This window comes from Amphiprion ocellaris, chromosome 20 (assembly GCF_022539595.1).
Source record: "Amphiprion ocellaris isolate individual 3 ecotype Okinawa chromosome 20, ASM2253959v1, whole genome shotgun sequence".
Taxonomy (NCBI): Eukaryota; Metazoa; Chordata; class Actinopteri; family Pomacentridae; genus Amphiprion; species Amphiprion ocellaris.
In genome coordinates this window covers 31,427,410-31,451,248 of record NC_072785.1, presented here as the reverse complement: position 1 = coordinate 31,451,248, position 23,839 = coordinate 31,427,410, and the positions used below count along the sequence as shown (strand labels likewise).

Sequence of the window (23,839 nt, the reverse complement as noted above, 5' to 3'; positions counted from 1 at the left end):
ATTGGTCCGTTTGTGATTAACGCATCACCTTCCACCTGCAGGTCATAAGAGGATGACAGACTGCAACTCCAGTCCATCAGCCAAGAAGCAGAAACGCAACCAGAAGCGACTGAGCACACCTGGAAAGGTGGAGAAGAACGGAGCAGGTGAGGTGATGTCACTGACAGGTCACATGGGTCGTATGATGTCACTGACGGGTCACATGGCAGACTGATTGAGAAAACTTTCTGGGTCAAAAATATACAAACAGAAACCTGAATTGCCAGTTTTGATGACGTAGAAATTGTGTTAATGTCATTTTCGTAGTTTCATGGCCTCTTAATGTCTCCTGAGTGATTCCAGTCGACTACAGCTGCTGACTCCTCTGATTCTATTTAAATAGAACCCATTAGATCCACTCATTAGACTCAAACACTACAGTGGGGAAAGTCTGACGAGCTCAGTGAGGATCTTGTTGACTTGAATAAGTCAGAAAGTCACTTGGAGCCATTTGAAAACAGCTTCAGATCCAGAATCATCTGTTTGTCAGAATAAGGTTCATGGTCCAGTTGTGTTACTGCCACCATCAGGAAGAAAACACAAACAATCACCTGCTGCTGAGAGACGATTGGTCAGGATGGTCAAGAGTCAACCAAGAATCATCAGAAAGCAGGTCTGAATGAATGATCAGGATTTATTTTTCTCTGGATCTGGTCTTGGCTTAGTAATAATTTAGATTGTTTTGGGCAGGTCTTGGACTTTCTTATGAGTAGTTTAGGATTGATTTTGGTCCTGGTTTTAGACTTTTTGAGGACTGGTTTCAGACCGTCTTAAGCAGGTCTTTGACTTCTTTTAACCCCAAGAACAACAAACCTGCTCTGGGGCTTTCTAGAAGAGCTTCTGGACTGGTTTCAGACTGTCTTGGACTTTTTTTAGGGGTAGTTTAGATTGGTTTTGGTCCTGATTTTGTACAATTTTTAAAAAACTTTTTTGGGACTGGTTTCAGACTGTATTCTGACTGGTTCTGAACAATTTTTTGGACTGGTTTAGGGTTGATTTGGGTCCTGGTTTTAGACCTTTTGAGGACCGGTTTCAGACTGTCTTAAGCAGATCTTTGACTTTTTCTTAACTCTAAGAACACCAAACCTACCATCAAGCATGGTGGTGGCAGTATCATTCTCTAGTTGTCCTGGTTTTGGATGTGATTTAAAGTTGGTTTAGGATTTATTTTATTCTGGATCTGGTCCTGGATGAGGACTGGTTTCAGACTGTCTTGGGTGGTTCTTAGACTTTCTGACGAGTAGTTTAGGTTTGGTTTTGGTCCTGGTTTTAGACCTTCTGAAGACTGGTTTTTGACTTCTTTTTAACCCCAAGAACACCAAACCTACCACCAAGCATGGAGATGGCAGTATCATGCTCTGGGGCTTTCTAGAAGTAGAGAACTGAACTATGAGAAACTTCAGAGCTGATGTTGGTTAACTTTCCGTCCTTCAGGTCACAGCAGTGACAGCGAGGACCAGTCTCGACTGTCTCTAAAGTCTCAGAAGTCTCGTTGTCCTGGACTTTCATCTCCGTCGTCTCACAGTAAAGACAAACAGAGCTTCCCGTCTCCTCAGAGGACCTACAAGTGGACCTTTCAGCTCGGTAACTCACGTTTCACCTCACGTCCTCCATGTTCTGGAACCAGCTTTATTTAAAACCTTCTTCTTCTTCTTCTGTAGACGAGCTGGACAGCATGTCGAGCACAGAGAGGATCTCCTTCCTCCAGGAGAAGCTGCAGGAGATCAGGAAGTACTACATGACGCTGAAGTCGGAGGTCGCCTCCATCGACCGACGCAGGAAGAGACTAAAGAAGAAGGAGAGGGAAGGTAGGAGTCGAATCATCTCAACTGTGTCCTACACAACATGATCGCTTAACTTCATTTAAGTCTGACAAAGGAACCATGGAGATAATTGAACATCTACAGGATGAGGAGACATTTTTGCTTCCTTTTTTTTTTTTTTTTTTTAAAATGAAACTCAAAAATAGACTCTAAATGTGCCAAAAATTAAATGAAACTTGTTGAAAATGACTAGAAAATTGTCATTTTTAACAGATTTTGAGTGTTTTGGGATATTTTCCGAGTCAATTTTGGTCATTTCATGTTGCTTTTGACAGATTTTATTTAATTTTAGACAATCTTATCTTAGACATTAGACTGAGAGGAAAATGAAAGCTACTGGATGAATAAATAAATGCATCATGGCTCAGAAACAGTGAACAGAGGAGCAGGTTGTTGGAGATCCATTCAGCATGGAGGAACATCTACTACTGATGAAAAGAATAGAGAGGAAAAGTCTGGAAGCATAGTTATGAATATTCAAAATTACTCAAAATTTGCCCAAAATGACATAAACTTGTGCAAAATCAATGTAAAAATGTTCAAATGACTCAAAAACAGTCGGAAATAGTCTACATCTGTGCAGAATTACCAAAAAAGAATTCAAAATGCATTAAAATGTGTCTTTGAGTGCAGTTTTTTTTGTCTTTTACAGAATCGGGTTAAAGCAAGCACATTGTTTTAGTCAAATTTTAAAATGTGACATGTAGAATAACATGAATTTGATTACATATTACAATCTTAAGTTGAGGGAGTTTTGTGGACTCATTTGTTTTCAGTAAGTTCGGCTCATCTTAGTCATTGTTTAGATTTAAAAAGTTCCAATATTGACTCGTCAGATCTAATTTTGGCTTCTTTTTGTCTCATTATTTCACTCTCTAAAGGTCAAATTTTAAATACTTAAATTTTTGTACATTTTTACAGTGAGTTGACTTTAGCTGAATTAAAGTTATCATGAAAGTTATTTGGATTTAAATAAAAGTCCTAATTTTCATGAACTAATCAATAATTTAGATTTATTTTTGACTTCAATGAGTCAAACTTATTGTTTTTTATTTATAGTCAGAATTTTGACTAATTGATTGTAAATATGCATTTTTCTGTTAATTTGACTCAAAGTTTCCATAAAAGTTTCTCTAAACTACTTAAAATTTTGCTGTATTTGTCTTTTATTGAGTTAGACTTACTGTTGGTTATTTTACTTTATAAAGACATGAAAAAATGTACTTCCTATTGGTTATTGTACTTTTTAAAGACAGATTTACTTACTTCCTGTTGGTTATTTTACTTTATAAAGACAGACTTCTGACTTCCGTTTGGTTATTTTACTTTATAAAGACAGACTTACTTACTTCCTGTTAGTTATTTTACTTTGTAAAGACAGACTTACTTACTTCCTGTTGATTGAGACATATTTTATTTTGTATTTTGACTGTTTCCTGCTACATCATCAGTTTTTCTCTCTACTTCCTGTCTCAGTGTCCAACACGACAGCGTCCACGTCTTCGGGCTCCTCGGACACCGGCATGAGTCCGTCCTCGGCGTCGCCCACTCAGAACACGGTTGCCGTGGAGTGCAGGTGATGACACGCCCACACGGACTCCGCCTACTTCCTGCTCGGCCCTGCCCCCTTTCCCCGCCACAAACTCCGCCCCCCTCTCTGCCGGCTCTGAGGGCATGATGGGTAAAAAAAAAAAAAAAAAAAAAAACAATGTAGCCGTGAGCTTCGACTGACACAGTGGCTGATGGGAAAACGCCGCACGGGGGGAGGGGGAGGTGCTGACCAAAGCCCCGCCCCCTCACTGACAGACTGACTTCCTGTTTGACGAGAGAAAAACGCTGTCTGTTCAGCCGCCGCAGCTCTTCTTCTTTTCCTTCTTCTTCCTCTGGAGCGCCTAGTTTAAAAATAATTTTATTTAGAATTTTTTTTAATCTCTAGTTAATTTTTTCATCTCTAATCTCAAAATAAAAGTCTTGGGTGGGGGGTTAGAGGTCAGCGGTGACCCCTAACCCCCACCCAAGACTTTTATTTTGAATTTTTTTCACCGTTGACCCCTCACCCGAGACTGTTATTTTGAAATTTTTTTCACCACTGACTCCTAACTCCCGGCCTGAGACTTTTATTTTGAAATTTTTTAAATCTCTAGTTAATTTTTTTAATCTGTGATTTCAAAATAGTCTTGGGCGGACTTTTATTAAGACTTTTATTTTGAAATCAGAGATCAAAAAAATTTAGTAGATTAAAAAAAATTCATAATAAAAGTTTCACCTGAGACCTTTATTTTGGAGTTTTTCACCGCTGACCCCTAACCACCCCCACCCAAGACTTTTATTTTGAAATTAGAGATCAAAAAATTTTGATTAAAAAATTTCAAAATAACTCTCACTTGAGCCTTTTATTTTGAAATTAGGCAGCTCAATATGCACATTTATTTCTTCACTTGAATTATTTAAGAAAAAAACAAAAAAAGAAAAAGTAAAGTTTCTTGACTTTCAGCTGTGAAAGTTTTTGTTTTTTTTAAAATACAGAATCAGAGCTTTTATTTTGGTAAAAATAAAAACAAAAAAGGAAAAAAAAAATCACCAAAAAAAGTTTGCGGCGTCACAGCGGGAGAGAAAAATATTTAGTTTTTGTGTTTAAAAAAAAAAAAAAAAAAAAAAAAAAGGTTAAAAACTTGCAGCTCCTTCGGTATTTATTGCAAACTTTTTTTTTCATATTTTTCGGTTTTTGTACGGAAGACCAGAAATGCCAAGAAAATAAAAATTAAGTATAAAAACAGAAAAAAACAAAATATTCAGTATTTCCTGTTTAATTTCAGAATTTAAACCATTTTTCTGCTTGTTCTGATTTATTTATTTGGCAGTAATTTTTATTTACTGTATTTTTTTTTACATGTCAGGAAATTAAAATTATTTTGTTTTTTCATTCTCAGACGTCATACTTAGTCAATAAAACCACATGTGCAGTAAAAATGTAAAATTTTTTTCAACAGTTTTTTGCTCTTCACTAATTTTTTTCTGTTTAACTTTAAGCTTCATTTTTATCTGATAATTTGACTTTAAATGAGTCGAATTTGTCGTTAAAGTCGATGTTTTGGTTTAAAAAGCTGTAATATTGACTCACTTTTCCGTTTTTTTCTGATAATTTGACTTTAAGCGAGCTAAAGTTAAGTCATGATTTTTATCTCGAACTTTACATGAAATCATTTATTTTTGATTCGTGAATTCATAAATTCTGACGTGTTTTATCCGAATATTTGACTTGAATTAATATGAAATCTGTTATTTTGATTTAAAAGTACTTATTTTCACTTTGACTACCTAAAAGTTTAGATTTAAAAATCACAAGTTTGGCTTCAAAAGTTTCACGAAATGGAAAATGTTGCTTTTATTTTGAAAATCAGAACTCTTTAATTCTCACAAATCAGAGCTAAGAGTTTAATAATCAATAAATGGAGCTGATAGGCGTTGAAATGATTCATCTTCGGTGGTAAATCTGCGTCTTCTTCTGGCGGGTTTAAAGTTCGGGCGTCACTCTGGAGGTTTTCTGCTGCACTTCCTGTCTCCTCCCATCTACTTCCTGTTCTTGTGCTGCGGTGTGTCGGTCGACGGCTCCTCGTCGTTTCTTGTTTTGTACATAGAGAAGCTCTGAGTCAAGGAGAGAATGAAGCAAAGTGACTTTTGCAGCCTGTAAAGAATGATTTCTAATATTTTTTAAGAGCAGATGTTTGTACCATTGGATTCTTACGACTTCCTCCATTGTTTTTTTTTCTATGTGGTGTTTCCGCTGCGACGGTTGTAAATAAGAAACTTCCTCTGAGAGCAGAAAGCTGCTGCACTGCACAACGAGCAGCTCTGTTTCTAATAAAGTTTTTAAATATGACTCGACTCTTTAATGCTGGAGTGTTTCCATCAGCGTCAAAGAAAAACTGGTTTAAATGTTTCAAAGTGTAAAATTCTGCTCTAAGTCTCTGAGCTGCTGCAGGTGAGTCCAGGTGAATCAGATCTTGCTGCTTCCTGGTCCAAGAGTCTGAAGGTGTTTAGAATAACTGACTTTATGGATGTTTTGTCATGTATGTCTACATGTGTCCTGTATGAGGTCTATCTAACCCCCATCCTGGAGGAGCCTGGTTGGCTCAGGTTCTCCTGTAGCAGCTGATGGGTAGCAGTCGACCAGAAGGGCTGCAGCTGTGGAAGCTAAAAGTCGGGTGTGGGAGGAGTTCGGAGAGACTATAGAGAAGGACTTTCAGTCGGCCTCAAGGAAATTCTGGCAAACCAGGTGAGTTCAGGTAAATCAGATCTTTCTGCTTCCTGGTCCAAGAGTCTGAAGGTGTTTAGAATAACTGACTTTATGGATGTTTTGTCATTTCATCGTCATTTTTCACTTTTTTGAGATTTAGTCTCATTTTTTTGGACTCTTTGTGGTCTTCATGCATCTCTTTACAGCTGTTTTGAACATTTTTGTTCTCATTTTATTTGGTCTGTATGAGGTCCATCTATCCCCCATCCTGGGGGAGTCTGGTTGGCTCGGGTTCTCCTGAAGCAGCTGATGGGTAGCAGTCGGCCAAAAGGGCTGCAGCTGTGGAAGCTAAAACTCAGGTGTGGGAGGAGTTCAGAGAGGCTATGGAGAAGGACTTTGGGTTGGCCTCAAGGAAGTTCTGGCAAACTGACGCCTCAGGAAGGGGAGGCAGGGCTTTACTCAGGCTGTTTACATTCTGAGTGGAGAACTGTTCATCTGTAATGGGGACATTGTTGGATGGTGGAAGGAGAACTTTGAGGAACTCCTGAACCCAGTAAACACGTCCTCTGCTGAGGGTGGGGTGGAGGTTCCCATCCTTAGGAAGGGAGGCTGGTGGGTGTGGACCAGTTATCCAGGTCTTACACTTCTCAGCCTCCCTGGGATGCTGGAAGGGAGGCTCTGATGATTGTTGAACCTCGGATTCAGGAGGAGCATCGGGATTCGTCCTAGTCGTGGAACGCTGGATCGGCTCTTTACTCTTGGGGAGCTCGTTATTTTTTTTTAGCTTTTTGTGGTCGCTTCGTGTTTGACGTCTCTGTACAGCTCTTCATCTCTTTGTGGTCATTTTTGTCTCTTGTGGTTATTTTTTTACTCCTTCAGGGTTGTTTTGTGTCTATTTTTTTAGCCTCTTCGTGTATTTTTACAGTTGTATTACAACTTTTTGTGTTTGTTTCTACAGTCGCTGTTACTTTGTAGTTTTTTGTCTTTTGGTGGTCATTTTGTCTTTTCACAGCTGTTTCACATATTTAATCTCTTTGCTGTTGCTTTGTGGTTGTTTTTCATCTTTGTGTGTCTTTCTGTTCATTTTGTGTTGCTGTAGGCATTTTGTGCATCACTATTGTGTTGCTTTAAGTCTCTTTTTGGTCATAATGCATCAGTTTGGTCAGTTTTCATCTTTTTGAGCTTACTTTGTCTCTTGGTAGCTGTATGTTTAAAATCTTTACGGCCATTTCGTGTCTTTTTGTGGTCATTTTTTGAATCACTTTGTGGTCACCTTTCCGTGGTTTTTGGTCGTTTTGTGTCTTTTTGTGATCGTTTTTCATGTCTGGTTGTTCTGTCTTTTTTCAGCTGATCGTTTTGGAACCCAGATCGCTGCAGTAGTTCAACAGACGTTTAGTTTCAGACCAACAAAACTTCGACAACTCATGGATCATTAAACCATAAAAAGCAAAACGTCAAACTCCCCCAAATCCTGAGTTCACAAATTTTCCTAAAACAGCAAAAGTATCATAAAACATCTGTAAAGTAGCTGCAGCTGGAACGTTAATGTTACAGTAAAAAGTATTTCTAAAGTACTACAATGAGGTACTAAAACTTGTGTTGCTGGATTAATTTTCAGACGAGGCGTCGGATCGTCACAAAGTTTAATAAAAAAAACATTTCAACATAAAGAAAATCCCACATTAAAGGATAATTCCACAGTTTCTGTCCATGAATGTGTTTGAACTCCATTTCCCATCATGCTCAGCAGAGCTTCAGTCTGTTCTCATGTCGGGGCTCAGATCCGGGATCAGATCCGGGATCAGATCTGGGATCAGCGAGGTTGAGCCAACAGTCCGGCTTTAGCAGCCAGAGCCTCGTTCTGCTGGATGTGATATTCCTGGAAACGCATCGAGATCCGCTGAGTCATCTTCAGGTATTTCTGCAGACACGACTCTGAGCAGCTCGACTGCAAAACAAACGACGAGAGGTTAAAAAAAAAAACACTTAAAGCAACCACAGGGATGCACAGCAACACAAAATGAACACATATAGATGAAATAGACCACAAAATGAAGCAGAAGAGCTGAAAAGAGACACAAAGTGAACACAAAAACTACTACAGACACACAAAATGACCATAAATTGATGCAAAAGAGCTGAAAAGAGACAGAAAACAAAGTTACACAAAAACACATAAAACGACGACAAAGCCACAGCTAAGAGACAAAACGACCTCACAGAAAGATCAAGAAGTGATGATAGAGAAAAAAAAACTGTAAAATGACACAATGAGACAATCAATCTCCCCAAAAGACACAAAACAACAACAGAGATGAAAAATAATCACAAAACGCCCAAAAAGTGACGACAGGACACACAAAACAATCACAAAGAGACACAAAATGACAGCTAAGAGGAAAACAACCTCTGAACAACACAAAAGCTGCACAAACACTCAAAAACTGATAAAAAAATGAGACAAAAATACCTCTAAGACACAAAACGACTAAAAAAGGTGCTTGTTGTTCCCTGAAGCAGCCACCAGAGGACGACACTGGATCATAAATTGATTCAGTTTTAAATCATGATTTTAAATCATCTCCTGTTGGGTCAAATTGATCCATTTTAATTTGAAAAAATCTACAAAAAAATAGTTAAAAATATTTTTAGTCTGGAACTTCTTCTGCTCGGTTTATTCAGAGTATTCAACATATAAAACGGTTCATTTCACACATTTATCCTGAACAGAAAACATTAATTTATCAACTCCATGAAGAGAAGAAAATTCAAAATCTGAAATAAAACAGTTTTAAAAATCAATGTCATGTACAACTGTTATATTTTATATGTGAATCATTCCAATATTTTGGTTTCAGAAGGTTTCAAAACTGTTTTACTACTAAGAACAAAAGACTAATTTGTCCACATTAAACCTGAAAACTGATCTGTGACTTCTGGAATTAAAAAAAGTTTATTTGATCGTTTTCCAGCTTTGAGAGTTTTATCTCAGAATAATGTTGACAGTTTAAGAATTTTTGTCGTCCTAAAGACGTTTTAACTGGCACTAAAATGAAAAAAAATCTAAATATGAAATTCAATTTTTTCACCACTTTAGTTCACTGTGGTTAGAAAAATAAACATTTTTTTCTCCCTACTGGTCAGAAATACCAAGAAAATAAAGAAATTTCTGTCAAATAAAGACACAGATTGATTGTTTTTGCTGCTCTCAGATCAGTTTTTGCTGATTGTTGTGGATTTAGATCAAATCTGGAGAAGAAAAAACATCAACAGATTGGAGTAAATCTAAACTTATTAAATTAAACATTAAATATTAGCCTTATTGTAGTTTTTAGAACTATTTTCCTGCTTCTTTAACGTCTCATCTGGATCCAGCTGCTCTAACGTGTACATTTCCCCACTAAAAGTTGATCTTATTTGGTATATTCAAGGCATGAAAACTTGTTTTTTAGTGAATTATGATTTTCCTGGTGAAGGAAAAGACTATTTTCTGGACTTGTTGATTGATTAGTTTGTGAAAAATGTTGGACATGACTCATTTTATCTAGTTTACTTAAACAACAAGCAGAAATCCTCCATCTGAGGCTGGAAATGAAATAAAACCTTCATCAGTTTTTTTTTTTTTTTTTACCTCTTCAGGCTTCACTTCTCTGGTGGTGAAATCTTTCACACAATCCATGAAGCAGTTCTCCGTCACCTTGTTGTACGTCCCCAGAAACTCCTTAAACTGGAAGAAAACACAAAAAAATATGTTCGAAAAACTCAACATTTTTACAACATCCAACAGAAAAACATTTCTGAAAACATCCAGCTGAGATTCAAGACCAAACAGAAGCAACTTCTTTTTTATTGACTTTAATTCCATGATTTTGTCTTTATTTCTCACATATTTAATTTTATTTTCAATATTTTTCTGTCATTTTTCAGCAGTTTTTCCAAGTCTGGAAAACACTGCAAAGCTAATAATTATAGATATTGTTAGAAATATTATGATAAATACTATTAAAATACAACAGACTCACGATGTAAAATAGTTCTGTTTATTTCTGTTTTAAACTCTGGTTGAGATGAATTCTTATTTTAATGAAATGCTTGTATGGACCCTGGGAACGACAACAGACGGTACTTTAAGAAGCTGAATTCAGTCTATTTTCTATGTTTCTGCATCAAACTTTTATAAAAACCGATTTACCTGTTTGATCTGGTCGGATTCTGACACCTGCATCGCCATGATTTTAAAATCTGAGTAGAAAAAACAGAAAAAATCAGCGCTTCTGCTGCTGCACCAAACTCCATTAAAAAAAACCAACAATTTAAAATTAATTCTGATTCACAGCCCTGTCTGCTGATTTAACCCCAGAGCTGCTTGGTAAATATTTAACGTCTGATTTGAATTTAAATTAAGTGAATAAACACTAAAAATATAAATATAAAATACTGTCAGAATCCTGATTCGATCTGTCGCTCAGTTAGCATGAAGCTAACAGTTAGCCCCGTTAGCTGCGTGTTTCCGTCCCAACGTTTGATTTTTTTCGGTGTTTTCTTGTAATTTTTTCTCGTTCAGACGTGTAATCTGCAGTAAAAGGTGAAATAATGAACTAAAACCAGAATCCGAGCTGTTCTTTTACCCGCTGCGTGTTTCTCCTGAGAGCTGAAGGACGAACTGAGAATCTGAGGCGCAGATTCGACAACTTTTAAACCTTTAATCCGATTTAAAAACAACAAAAAACAAAAACACGGAACTCAATATTAACTGAACATAAAGTTACTGAATTATTACCACAGTTATTCAGGCCTAAAGAGCTAAAATATGATTTAAACCTGATTTAAAAATGAGACGAAAGTTCACATCAGAAACCAATGAACCAGACAACGCGCTGCCGGGGAAGCGGTCCGGAGAGAAACGAACGTGTAACGACATAGAGTTCCTACCTGAACACGATTAAAGAGAGAAACAGAGCTCGATGTAAAAATAAAAAAAAAACCAAACAAGTAAATAAATAAACAATAAATTAAATAAAAAGATAAATAAGTAAGTAACTATTTAACTAACTAAATAAATAAATAAATAAAGCTCAGAAATTAAGAATTAATTTTAAAATAAATTGTTTAGTAAATCCAGTTTTATTTTCAGACCGATGCAAATTTCTGTGTGAATAATATAAAAGTTTGAAATATTATTATATTATTTCTCAATTTTTTTCTCTTGTTTATTTTATTTTATTTTTTTATTTTATTTTTTTTAAAATATATTTTGTACTAAGATTTGTATTGTTGTTATATATTATATTATATTTCAAAGTATAGTATAGATTACAACAAAGTTTTAACCTTGAATACTCCATCAGTATTTTGTATTTTTAAAAAAAAAAACGGTGCAATGTCAGTGATATGTTCAATAATGTTTTTTATGTACATTTTTTAAATGTCTGCAATATTTTTGCTGCTGCAACATTGCAAATTAATAAAGATAACATTTTCTAATATAAATCAACCCAATTAATCTAAATATTAAGATTAAGACCCTAAAATATCACGTATTAACCAAATTTAAAAGACTAAATTAAATAATGTAAAAACGCTGCAGTATTTTTAACCTAACCAATTTAAATGTTAATAATAACACCCTACATAATATTTTGCACCTATTAATCATTATATTTAAGTATTAATGTTAACTGTTTGCAATATTATATATTTTGTACATTTACCAAGTGAATTTAAATATTAAGGACAAAAAACCCTAAAATTTTATTTTTTATGTAAATTTACTTAACTAAGTTAAATATTAAATTTAAGACCCTACAAGATTATTAATCAAGTAAAATTACCAGACAAAATATGACTTATTATGGAAATTTACTGGACTAATTTAAACATGAAGGATAAAACTCTAAAATAACATTTATTCTCTACATTTATTTTAAAACTTAGGACCTTACAATATTATTTATCAGGTAAATTTATCAGAAAAATTTGAATATAATGGCTATGACCGTAAAATATTATTTATTATTTATATTTACCTGAATAATTTTAATATCAACATTAAGGACCAGCAATTTTGTACACAAAAACTCGACAAATCCTAAAATTTCTTAATCAGCAATGAAAATTGCTGATTAAGAAATTTTAATGAAATGAAAAAGTCTTTAGTTGCAGTCCTAGTTTACATATTTAGCTCTTCAAACTTCAAAAATTACTGTGTAGAATTTGCTGGAATACATTTTAAAAGTAATTTTCTTGTATTTTCACTAAAGTAAACTGAGAGTGAGACCTCTGCTTTGTAGTTCTTTTCCTATCTCTGACGCGGAAGTAGTCGTGTTTTGTTAGCAACAGTTGCTGTGTTTCCAGATTTGACGCTTTTTACACTTTAGTCTGTTTTTATCTTTCTGTCGTCTCTTAGAGTTTAAGAAATGATTTTTAACCTCCTCACTCTACTCTGACTTCGCTTCTTTGCCGAGTTTTAACCGTCAGCTGCTGTTTTTTTTAATCCGTCTTTCTGCGGAGCGGGAAGTTTGAAAGCTGCTGTTAGCATGCAGGCTAACCGCTAGCTCACTTTAAATTAACTTTATTGAGCCGCGGGTCCGTTAACAGCCATGTTGTCTCGGCCCGGTTCCGGTTCTCTCTCTGGTCCCGTCAGTCCGGATCAGTCCTCCTGCAGCTCGGAAACCGGGAGCGTTTTAATTCGCTCCACCAGGGCTCTTCCCCGGAGACACGGAGCTGGAGCCGGTAACGTCCAGATCACCGTCCAGAAGCTCCGGGAGCCTCCCCGGGTTCAGGCTCCTCTGACCGGTCAGCGGCTCAGGCAGAAGCCGGAGATCAGCGATGCAAAGCCGGCAGCAGCAGACCGTGAGCCCGGTAAGAGCAACAAACACCGGGGGTGAGATGAGAGTTGGAACCATGGAGGAAAATACTGAATATTTAATTTAATAATTTATCTGGGAGTTTTCTGATGCTGTTCTGGTTCATTTTATTTATTTCACTATTTATTTTCACTTTTTTATTTATTAATAATCAGAGCTAAAAACCAATAATTAACTTTTAAATTAATCACCAACCATTTTATTGTTAATATTAGTAGTAAATGCTAGTAGCACAATTTAAAAAAAAAAATATTTTAATGTATTTTACATTTTCTATCACTTTTTACTGTAATTTATGTGCATCATTATATACAGCATAATTTGATTTATTTTGAAAGTATTATTTATCCATTATCCTGAATTATTTGACAATTTAGACATCTTTTCTTTCAATAAATCAATTTTTTTTAAAGTTATTTTTTTTTAATCATACTGTCTTGAATTTATTTTATTTATTTTCATTTTGTACAAAGGACTATTATGGAGTAGTGAGAGAGCCAAATTACAAAAATAAATCTATAAAAAATAAGAAAAAAGTGGAAATATAAAGAAGAATAAATAAAATAAAAAAATAAATAATGTTGCCTTTTAACGAAATATTAATCAAAAATGAATCCATTAAAAAAGCGAATAAAATTAGAAATATACAGACAAATAAAATACTAAAAAAAATAAGAAGGCATGTGCTTCTAAATAAAATAAAATGTAAATAATGTGGCAATATTAATCAAAAAATGAATCCATAAAAAAGGCTAATAAAACTAGAAACATAAAGACAAATAAATTAAATAATTTAAAAAATAATAATAAGAAATATGCTTATAAATAAAAAAATAATAAATAATGTTGCTATATAAAGAAATATTAATCAAAAAAATGAATCCATAAAAGAAAAGACTGATCAAAGTAGAAAATAATAATAATAAAAATACTATTATAATGTTGTTTTTAAAGCAACATTATAATAGTATAATATTATAATATCGCTTTTTCTTTTATGGATGAATTTTTTATTTAATATTTCTTTATATTGTCACAGTATTTATTATTTATTTTATTTATTCGTCTTTGTATTTTCGCTTTTATTTGCTTTTTGTTTTATAGATTTATTTTTGTAGTTTGGCACTCTCACTACTCCATAATAGTACTTTGTTCAAAATAAATAAATAAAAAAAATAAGTTCAAGATAGTATGATAATATATATCTATATATCTATATATATATATATATTTTTTTTTAATTTATTGAAAGAAAACGTCTAAATTGTCAAATAATTCAGAATAATAGATAAATAATATTTTAAAAAATAAATTAAATTAAATACTTTGAGGTAACACAACAGTTCAAAGTTATCACTATTATATTTTGTTTTTTTGTAATTCTGGCACCAGCTCTGATCTGATCCATGTGAATTTAACTGTAATAGTTCTAATAATTTAATATGTTATTCTACAAATAAACATTCAGGTTCATTCCAGCTGCCTCTTAATAAAACAGCAGCTCCATATCAATAACTTTATTAATTATTGATTAATAATTACTGATAAATGTTACAGATTAATGTCTATAAAATTCTAACAGGAAATCCAAACCAGCTTCCTCTAATTATGACATCACAGTGCTGACTCCACCTCTGATTACATCATCACCTTCAGGTCCCGACCTGCTGACATCACGATTCGAGGCCGGAGGTCGAGGCGTCGTGTTGGCGGCTCTGAAACAACGGTGGGTCCAGTTTTATGATAAAAATAATAAACAGTAATAATAATAACAATAATAATGTGTTTTGTCTGTTCAGGTCCCACAGCGCCCCCCACAGGAGGGAGGTCAGGGTCCAGATGTTGGACCAGCTGCCCCTCCAGACCTCAGCAGACCCACAGGACGCTGCTCTCAGTTCCCAGAATGCAACAGGTGTGGCGTCGGTCCAGAGGGAGGCGGAGCTAAACTCTGGTCGCCATGGAGACGCCAGCAGCGCAGCAACAACGGCAGCGGCTGTTGTTGCTGCTGCAGCTCCACTGATCAAGGTAGATAGATGTGTGTTTATTGTTTGTTGACATGTTTGTGTGTTTATTTATCTTCATTTTATTTGTTTACTGTTCAGGCTCAGTCAGACATGGAGGCTCGAGTGTCTCAGCTGGCAGACAGAGTTGAGAAGCTGCTGCAGCCTGAAAGGTAAACTCACCTGGAACCGAACACCTGGTTTATAGCGACTATTAAAGGTGATCAAAGATAAAGATGTCGAGAATTATTTAGTACTGACTGCAGCAACACAAACATTCTGATATTACCTGTTAAACATTCTACAGTTTAACAGGTAATATCTCAGGTGTTGCATTGTGTACTTCCTGTGTTTACCTGTGGGGGGCAGCACAGCACAAATATTCAGTTTAATATTAAAAAAATACTGAAGTATTCATGTTACACTTTGTTCTGATGAGGTCATGAATGACACCAGAGAACACGTTTACCTGAACACAGTTAAACACAACATCGCTGTGACATCACGGTGACATCACTGTCTGCTCTGTTGCCAGGCACGGCGAGGGGAGGGGGCGGAGCCTGAGCCAGCAGACGCTGCAGCAGCTGGAGACGCTTCAGAACCAACAGCTGCAGCTGCAGGTAAAAACACTCACCTGTCCAGGTGCTGCTTCCTCTCTCTGCTGGCTGACTGCTGATTGGCTCTCCTCTCCTCCAATCAGAGCCAGCTGTTGGAGTCCGCCCTCAGGATAGTCACAGGCCACGCCCCCACGACCTCTGACCTCACAGCTCCAGGGCGACCCGCCCACCTGCAGGTTACACACCTGGACGCTGCAGGTAAACACACACCTGTACTATGTAGTACTGACTGTAGGTACTGCAGTACTGACTGCAGATACTGTAGTACAGGCTGTAGTACTGACTGTAGTACTGACTGTAGTACTGACTGTAGGTACTGTAGTACTGACTGTAGGTACTGTAGTACTGACTATAGTACTGACTGTAGTACTGACTGTAGGTACTGTAGTACTGACTGTAGGTACTGTAGTACTGACTGTAGTACTGACTGTAGGTACTGTAGTACAGGCTGTAGTACTGACTGCAGATACTGTAGTACAGGCTGTAGTACTGACTGTAGTACTGACTGTAGTACTGACTGTAGGTACTGTAGTACTGACTATAGTACTGACTGTAGTACTGACTGTAGGTACTGTAGTACAGGCTGTAGTACTGACTGCAGATACTGTAGTACAGGCTGTAGTACTGACTGTAGGTACTGCAGTACTGACTGTAGTACTGACTGTAGGTACTGTAGTACTGACTATAGTACTGACTGCAGATACTGTAGTACTGACTGTAGTACTGACTGCAGATACTGTAGGTACTGACTACAGATACTGTAGTACTGACTGTAGTACTGACTAGTACTGACTGTAGGTACTGTAGTACTGACTGTAGGTACTGCAGTACTGACTGCAGATACTGTAGTATTGACTGTAGTACTGACTGTAGATACTATAGTACTGACTGTAGTACTGACTGCAAATACTGTAGTACTGACTGCAGATACTGTAGTAGTGACTGTAGGTACTGCAGTACTGACTGTAGATACTGCAGTACTGACTGCAGATACTGTAGTACTGACTGTAGTACTGACTGCAGATACTGTAGTAATGACTGTAGATACTGCAGTACTGACTGCAGATACTGTAGTACTGACTGTAGTACTGACTGCAGATACTGTAGTACTGACTGTAGGTACTGCAGTACTGACTGTAGATACTGCAGTACTGACTGCAGATATTGTAGTATTGACTGTAGTACTGACTGTAGATACTGTAGTACTGACTGTAGTATTGACTGCAGATACTGTAGTATTGACTGCAGATACTGTAGTACTGACTGTAGGTACTGTAGTACTAACTGCAGATACTGTAGTACTGACTGTAGGTACTGCAGTACTGACTGTAGATACTGCAATACTGACTGCAGATACTGTAGTACTGACTGTAGATACTGCAGTACTGACTGCAGATACTGTAGTACTAACTGCAGATACTGTAGTACTGACTGTAGGTACTGCAGTTGTAGTAGTAGCTCCTGTCATTCTTAAACCTGTAGTACTATGGAAAACGTAATAATTTGCATTTTATGTGTTTTATAAACGTCTAAATAAATCTGGTATTTCTTGTAACATCAGTGGAACAAAGTTTAAATGTGATGCTAATTTTTACATCCAGTACCTATAATAATATTACAATTATAACAATAATTATATAATAATAATAATAATAATAATAATAATAATAATAATAATAATAATAATAATAATAAAACAATAATAATAATGATAATAAAACAATAATATAGCAATAATAATAATGTAACGATAATAATAATAATAATGATAATAAATCAATAATAAATGTTTATAAACAGAATTAAACTGAACCAGAGCGACCAGCAGGAGGCGACGTCGTCTCTCTAGTGATGCTGTTGGAATATGTGTCGTTACCGTGGCGACGTGATGCAGCAGAACACATCGGAGTGTGTGTGTGTGTGTGTGTGTGTGTGTGTGTGTGTGTGTGTGTGTGTGTGTGTGTGTGTGTGTGTGTGTGTGTGTGTGTGTGTGTGTGTGGATGCCTCTTCCTGCAGGGGATGGAGACGAGGTTGTCATGGTAACCGGGGTGTTTGTAGCAGTGCTCCTATTTATAGCCTCCATCCTGAATTCAGCGTTGATGCTCTGCAGCCGAGTGTGTGTGTGTTGTAGTGTGTGTGTTTTAGCGTGTGTGTGTTTTGGGTTGTGACAGACGACGACATCGAACCAAACATCCTCATTAATGTCTCAGAAAACCTGAAAATTGTTCTTTGCGGTGTTTATAAGTTCCATCTGGAAAACCTGGAGAATCTCAGAGCAGATTTTCAGAAAATGAGAGAAATGATGAAATGTGCTGAAAATCACTGCGTCATCCTGGAAGATGATGTAGATCTGCAGCATGTTTATGTGGTTTTATTCCACCGTTATGTTTGCAGCACGTTCAGAATAAATCCAAAATTAAATTAAGTTTTTTTTCACTGCAGCATTATAGACAATATATACAGTGCTGTGAAAAAGTATTTGCCCCCTTCTCGAATTCTTATTTTTTGCATATTTTCCACACTTTCATGTTTAAGATCATCAACCTAATGTAAATATCAGACAAAGATAACCCAAATAAGCCCAAAATTCAATTTTTAAATGATGATTTTATATATTAAGGAAAAAAACTATTCAAAGCTCCCTGGCCCTGTGTGAAAAAGTAATTGCCCCCAAACCTAATAGCTGGAGGGGCCACCCTCAGCAGCAACAACTGAAATCAAGCGTTTTCTAGAACTGGTATTGAGTCTTTCACGTCTCTGTGGAGATATTTTAGTCCACTGTTTTTTACAGAATTGTTTTAATTCAACAACACTGGAGGGTTTTCCAGCATGAACGGCCTTTTTAAGGTCCTGCCAGCATTTCAGTCGGGTTCTAGTCTGGACTTTGAATGCTCCACTCCAAAACCTTCATTTAGTTTTTTTAAGCTGTTCAGAAATTGACTTGCTGGTGTGTTTTGGATCATTGTTCTGCTGCAGAATCCAAACGAGCTTCAGCTTGAGGTAACGAACTGATGGCCGAACATTCTCCTTCAGGATTTCTTGGTAGAGACCTTGGGTTGCTGGAGGACCTTAGGTTGCTGGGGGACACTGGGACGCTGCTGTACCTTGGAGACCTTGGGTTGCTGGGGGACCTTGGGTTGCTGGGGGACATTTGGTTGCTAGGGGACATTGGGTTGCTAGGGGACACTGGGTTGCTAGGGGACACTGGGTTGCTAGGGGACATTGGGTTGCTAGGGGACACTGGGTTGCTGGGGGACCTTGGGTTGCTGGGGGACCTTGGGTTGCTAGGGGACACTGGGTTGCTGGGGGACACTGGGTTGTTGGGGGACATTGGGTTGCTAGGGGACACTGGGTTGCTGGGGGACATTGGGTTGCTAGGGGACACTGGGTTGTTGGGGACATTGGGTTGCTAGGGGACACTGGGTTGCTGGGGGACATTGGGTTGCTAGGGGACACTGGGTTGCTAGGGGACACTGGGTTGTTGGGGGACATTGGGTTGCTAGGGGACACTGGGTTGCTAGGGGACACTGGGTTGCTGGGGGACATTGGGTTGCTAGGGGACACTGGGTTGCTGGGGGACATTGGGTTGCTAGGGGACACTGGGTTGCTAGGGGACACTGGGTTGTTGGGGGACATTGGGTTGCTAGGGGACACTGGGTTGCTGGGGGACATTGGGTTGCTAGGGGACACTGGGTTGCTGGGGGACACTGGGTTGTTGGGGGACATTGGGTTGCTAGGGGACACTGGGTTGCTGGGGGACATTGGGTTGCTAGGGGACACTGGGTTGCTGGGGGACATTGGGTTGTTAGGGGACACTGGGTTGCTAGGGGACACTGGGTTGTTGGGGGACATTGGGTTGCTAGGGGACACTGGGTTGTTGGGGGACATTGGGTTGCTAGGGGACACTGGGTTGCTGGGGGACATTGGGTTGTTAGGGGACACTGGGTTGCTGGGGGACATTGGGTTGTTAGGGGACACTGGGTTGCTAGGGGACACTGGGTTGTTGGGGGACATTGGGTTGCTAGGGGACACTGGGTTGCTGGGGGACATTGGGTTGCTAGGGGACACTGGGTTGTTGGGGGACATTGGGTTGCTAGGGGACACTGGGTTGCTGGGGGACATTGGGTTGTTAGGGGACACTGGGTTGCTAGGGGACACTGGGTTGTTGGGGGACATTGGGTTGCTAGGGGACACTGGGTTGTTGGGGGACATTGGGTTGCTAGGGGACACTGGGTTGCTGGGGCACAGATGCAGCGAGACACACACCTTCCAAAAACTTCAACTTTGGTCTCGTCAGTCTGTAGAATCTTCTCCCAGAAGTCTTGGGGATCATTCAGATGTTTGTTTCCTTTCTGTTCTTTTTGGTCAGCAGTGGTTTTGACCTTGGAACTCTGCCATGGATCCATTTCTGCCCCGTCTCTTCTTTATAGTTGAGTCATGAACACTGACCTTAACTGAGGCCAGGGAGGCCTGCAGGTCTTTGTCCTGGGTTCCTTTGGGACCTCCTGGATGAGTATCGCTGTGCTCTTGGGGTCATTTTGGTAGTGAAAGTTCACCACTGTTCCATGTTTTCTCCATTTGTGGATAATGGTTCTCACTGTGGTTCTCTGGAGTCCGAAAGCTTTAGAAATGTCTTTGTAACCCTTTCCAAACTGATAGATGTCAGTTACTTTATTTCTTATCTGTTCTTGAATTTCTTTGGATCATTTTGTTGCAGCTTTTTGAGATCTTTTGGTCGATTTCATTTAGTCAGACGGGTTCTAATGAAGTGATTTCTTGATTGAACTGTTCTGGAGGTCATCAGGTTTGGGTGTAGTCAGTGAAATTGAACTCGCTTTCCAAAAAATGTGATTAGCCACAGTTAATTCATGATTTAACAAGGGGGCCGATTACTTTTTTACACAGGGCCAGGTAGGTTTGGATAACTTTGTCCCCTTAAAACATTAAATCATCATTTAAAAACTGCATTTTGTGTTTATTTTGGTTATCTTTGTCTAATTACTATCTAATAACATTTGTTTGATGGTGTTAAACATTTAAGAGGGGGAAATATTCAAAACAATAAGAATTTGAGAAGAGGGCTTTTACTTTTTCTACTGTACTGTACACTCAGCAGCCACTTTATTAGGAACACTTGCAAAATCTAATGCAATCCAATACAACAGCTCTGCCATAAATTCTACTTTCAAGAAACTTGTGCATTTTTATCTGTTGTCTCACTGCTAAAAATGCAGTAATTGTACCTTATATTTATTATTGAGGTGTTGGTGGTGGCTCATTACTGGACTGTATTTCATTTTTCCACCTTTTCAATATACATTCATGTAGTGAGACATCCTTAATATGTTTATTTTGGGTATTAATGGGCTTGTTTTTATCATATTTTTAAAAATGCAGCAGCTTTATATAAGAAAATGTCACAGCTGTACCTAATAAAGTGGTCAGTGAGTGTATCTAGTGTATATATATTTATAGTATAAATAATAATAGATAATAAATATGATGGATGTGTCGTCTGCTTTGTCTCCTTCTCCTCTCCTCCAGCAAATGGCCGGAGCTCCTCGGCAACTGCAGCCTCTTCTGCCGCCGTGGAAACCGTGCCAGTTGCCATGGAAACGTGCCGCCGTGACCGATGGCCAGAGCAAACCAGGTAAAGGGGGAGGGGATGGAGAGGGTGTTTCTGTGGGTCCGATCGTGATGGTTTTCTTAAACTGAAACTGAATCCTGCAGGCTTCAGGTCATTAGGATGAATCTGATTCAGTGTCAGAACAGAGGAATCGCACCGACGCTGTTCTGACAGATGTTGCAGATGTGAGTCACGATTTCGGTGACAACGGTCTTTTTTTTTTTTTTTTTTTGCATCTGTTCTCCACCGAATGTAGAAGTGATGATGTGACTCCTGCTGCAGTTTGTCTGCACCAGACGGACTGCAGCATCTCTGCAGCGTCACAAAGCTCCGTTCAAAACACATTTAAACACAAATAGCAGCTGCTGGCATCTGGATATTACACTCCACTATAACGATACTTCAGTAATAATTCCATTAACCCTCGTGTCGTCTGGTGGGTCAAAATTGACCCGTTTTAAATTTTGAAAATGTGGAGAAAAAAAATCTATTTTCACAGTGAAACTTCTGATGTCCACATTTTCAACATTTTGGGAAATTTTTGCACATTTTTTGTTGGGAAAATTTTTTTTGTTTTTTGTTGGGAGAGTTAAAAGTTGTTGGAAAACTGTGAATCTGTGGCTGTTTAAAGACAAATTAAAACACTGGAAACAGTTTGATTTCACCTGCTAACCTTATACCTCTATCATGTGGACTAATATGGTTTATTCGGGGCAGATACTGATAAATAAACTGATAAATAAAGTAAATAAAGGAATTTAATAGCTGATATTTAAAATTATGTACCTTTGCAGCTTTAGAACTCATTTAAAGGGTTGTTTTTAAACACTAAGGCAGATGAAGCCACAAATCAAATCAGATTTTCAGCAACATTTATGATAATAAAGGTCTTGAATCGTAAATGTTGAATCTAAAGCGACGCCTAATGAACCCAAATCAGTCGGACAGTAATCAACGATCACAGTCACGTTTGTTGTTGTTGCACAAACTAAAGATGCTTCTGGAAGTCATGTGTCTGCAGCTGAAGGTTTTCCAGGAGAGTCTCTCAGCTCTTAACCTTGTCACATACGGATGTAATGCTGCTGTGAAAACATGTTTTTAATAAGAAGTCGGTGTGACTAATGTCAGTAATAATTATTTTACAAGCTAGAAAGTTGAACGTCTCTTCAGATGCTAACTGGATAAGTTGTGCTAAAAGTGTTGCCCAGATGTAGCAGCATCATGTTACCATGACGATAAGACAAAGGGACAAACTTCTGTATCAGTGTGTCTGGGTTTAGACGTTACAATACTGCCACCATCAGGTCAGGTGTAGATATTTTATTTTTTTAAATAAAGCGTCATATTGGTGTTGTGTCCATATAAACCGTTGCATTGTGTGTTGTATATTGTGTTGTGTTGCCTGTTGTGTAGCATGTTGTGTAGCGTGTTGTGTAGTGTGTATTGTGTTGCATAGTGTGTTGTGTAGCGTGTAGTGTAGCATGTTGTGTTGCATAGCGTGTTGTGTAGCATGTATGGTGTTGTGTAGTGTGTATTGTGTTGTGTAGTGTGTTGTGTATTGAGTTGTGTTGTGTGTTGCATAGCGTGTTGTGTAGCGGTGTTGTGTTGCATAGCGTGTTGTGTAGCGGTGTTGTGTTGCATAGTGTGTTGTGTAGCGGTGTTGTGTTGTGTAGCGTGTTGCGTAGCGGTGTTGTGTTGCATAGTGTGTTGCGTAGCGTGTTGTGTAGCAGTGTTGTGTTGCGTAGCGGTGTTGTGTAGCGTGTTGCGTAGCGTGTTGTGTAGCGGTGTTGTGTTGCGTAGCGTGTTGTGTAGCGTGTTGTGTAGCGGTGTTGTGTAGCGTGTTGCGTGTTGTGTAGCGTGTTGTGTAGCGTGTTGTGTAGCGGTGTTGCGTAGCGTGTTGCGTGTTGTGTAGCGTGTTGTCGCTCTCAGATTCACTGCATCAGCATCAACCCTCTGAACGCTGCAGCAGCTTCATTTGCATAATCATTCATAGAGACTCTGCAGCTCGTCACGTGTTCAGCTTCCTCCTCCTCGTCGCCGGGCACGTTTCCACGGCAACGCAGGCGGTATCCATCAGAGGCACGCCAATGCTCGTGTGTGTGTGTGTTTCAGTGTGTGTTTTAGTGTGTGGCTCTGAGCCAAACAGCCGACATTAAACCTTCGCCTGGAGGTTTCGTGGCGGCTGGTTGGTAACTTCATATTTTACCCAGAATGCATCAGGATGGCGAGGAGCCACACAGAGTCGGTTAACCCCGTCATGTCTGGAAGCTGAAATCTGGATTTATTTCCTCTCTACATCGGTAAACTCCTGATTCCTGCAGCTTCACGTCTGAAACACAGTAAAGATCAGGATTTAAAACGTTCTGCTCGTCCAACATTAAGGATTTATAGAGAAACCAAAAGAGTTGTGCATTAATGTCACTCAGATCATACAGCGTCTCTATCCGCCTGTTAACATCAGACTGAGACAGAAGGTTTTACTTTTAGCTACATACGTGTATTTTTATAGAGATCCCAACATGTAAACTACTGCTAACGTGTTTCTGAAAGAACTAGATGACGTCATATTTCAGGAGTAACCTGGTCGTTTGTCATATTTGCTTCTTCGTTTCTCTCCGATAATCGGGGAAT

General features: G+C 38.1%; 3 protein-coding genes across 8 annotated transcripts in view; 2 read left to right on the top strand and 1 right to left on the bottom strand.

Moving 5' to 3' along the window:
• The window catches only part of arid4a (AT rich interactive domain 4A (RBP1-like)), a 31,788-nt gene extending 26,046 nt beyond the window's left edge, over positions 1-5,742 (top strand). Inside the window, exons 22-25 of the mRNA XM_023294597.3 lie at positions 42-146; positions 1,474-1,623; positions 1,701-1,847; positions 3,339-5,742. Coding sequence (XP_023150365.1) covers positions 42-146; positions 1,474-1,623; positions 1,701-1,847; positions 3,339-3,442 — 506 coding nt within the window. The 3' untranslated portion in view covers positions 3,443-5,742. The remainder of the gene's footprint in view (positions 1-41; positions 147-1,473; positions 1,624-1,700; positions 1,848-3,338) is intronic.
• A 1,983-nt stretch (positions 5,743-7,725) lies between these two features.
• Positions 7,726-10,832, bottom strand: timm9 (translocase of inner mitochondrial membrane 9 homolog). Of its 2 annotated transcripts, none has more exons than XM_023294599.3 (4): positions 10,728-10,832; positions 10,292-10,341; positions 9,731-9,826; positions 7,726-8,047 (listed from the first exon to the last, which is right to left on the bottom strand). In XM_023294599.3, the coding sequence occupies exons 2-4, from the start codon at positions 10,328-10,330 to the stop codon at positions 7,913-7,915; spliced, it is 270 nt and encodes an 89-aa protein (XP_023150367.1). In that variant the 5' UTR covers positions 10,331-10,341; positions 10,728-10,832; the 3' UTR covers positions 7,726-7,912. The 2 variants fall into 2 exon arrangements, with proteins under 2 accessions (XP_023150367.1, XP_054861640.1); XM_055005665.1 differs by lacking the exon at positions 10,728-10,832 and adding an exon at positions 10,538-10,689.
• Positions 10,833-12,414: 1,582 nt separating this feature from the next.
• Positions 12,415-23,839, top strand: part of kiaa0586 (KIAA0586 ortholog) — a 45,981-nt gene continuing 34,556 nt past the window's right edge. For all 5 annotated transcript variants that reach the window (XM_055005640.1, XM_035941103.2, XM_023294590.3 and 2 more), the window contains exons 1-7: positions 12,415-12,960; positions 14,622-14,691; positions 14,765-14,990; positions 15,068-15,138; positions 15,501-15,585; positions 15,666-15,780; positions 21,127-21,232. In XM_055005640.1, coding sequence (XP_054861615.1) covers positions 12,699-12,960; positions 14,622-14,691; positions 14,765-14,990; positions 15,068-15,138; positions 15,501-15,585; positions 15,666-15,780; positions 21,127-21,232 — 935 coding nt within the window. In that variant the 5' untranslated portion in view covers positions 12,415-12,698. The remainder of the gene's footprint in view (positions 12,961-14,621; positions 14,692-14,764; positions 14,991-15,067; positions 15,139-15,500; positions 15,586-15,665; positions 15,781-21,126; positions 21,233-23,839) is intronic.

Coding starts and splice junctions, on each gene's coding strand:
- timm9 (XM_023294599.3), bottom strand. CDS start 10,330: ATGGCGATGCAGGTGTCAGAATCCGACCAGATCAAACAG. Junction 9,827..10,291: donor AATCCGACCAGATCAAACAG/GTAAATCGGTTT, acceptor GTTTTCTTCCAG/TTTAAGGAGTTTCTGGGGAC. Junction 8,048..9,730: donor GAGAAGTGAAGCCTGAAGAG/GTAAAAAAAAAA, acceptor TTTGTTTTGCAG/TCGAGCTGCTCAGAGTCGTG.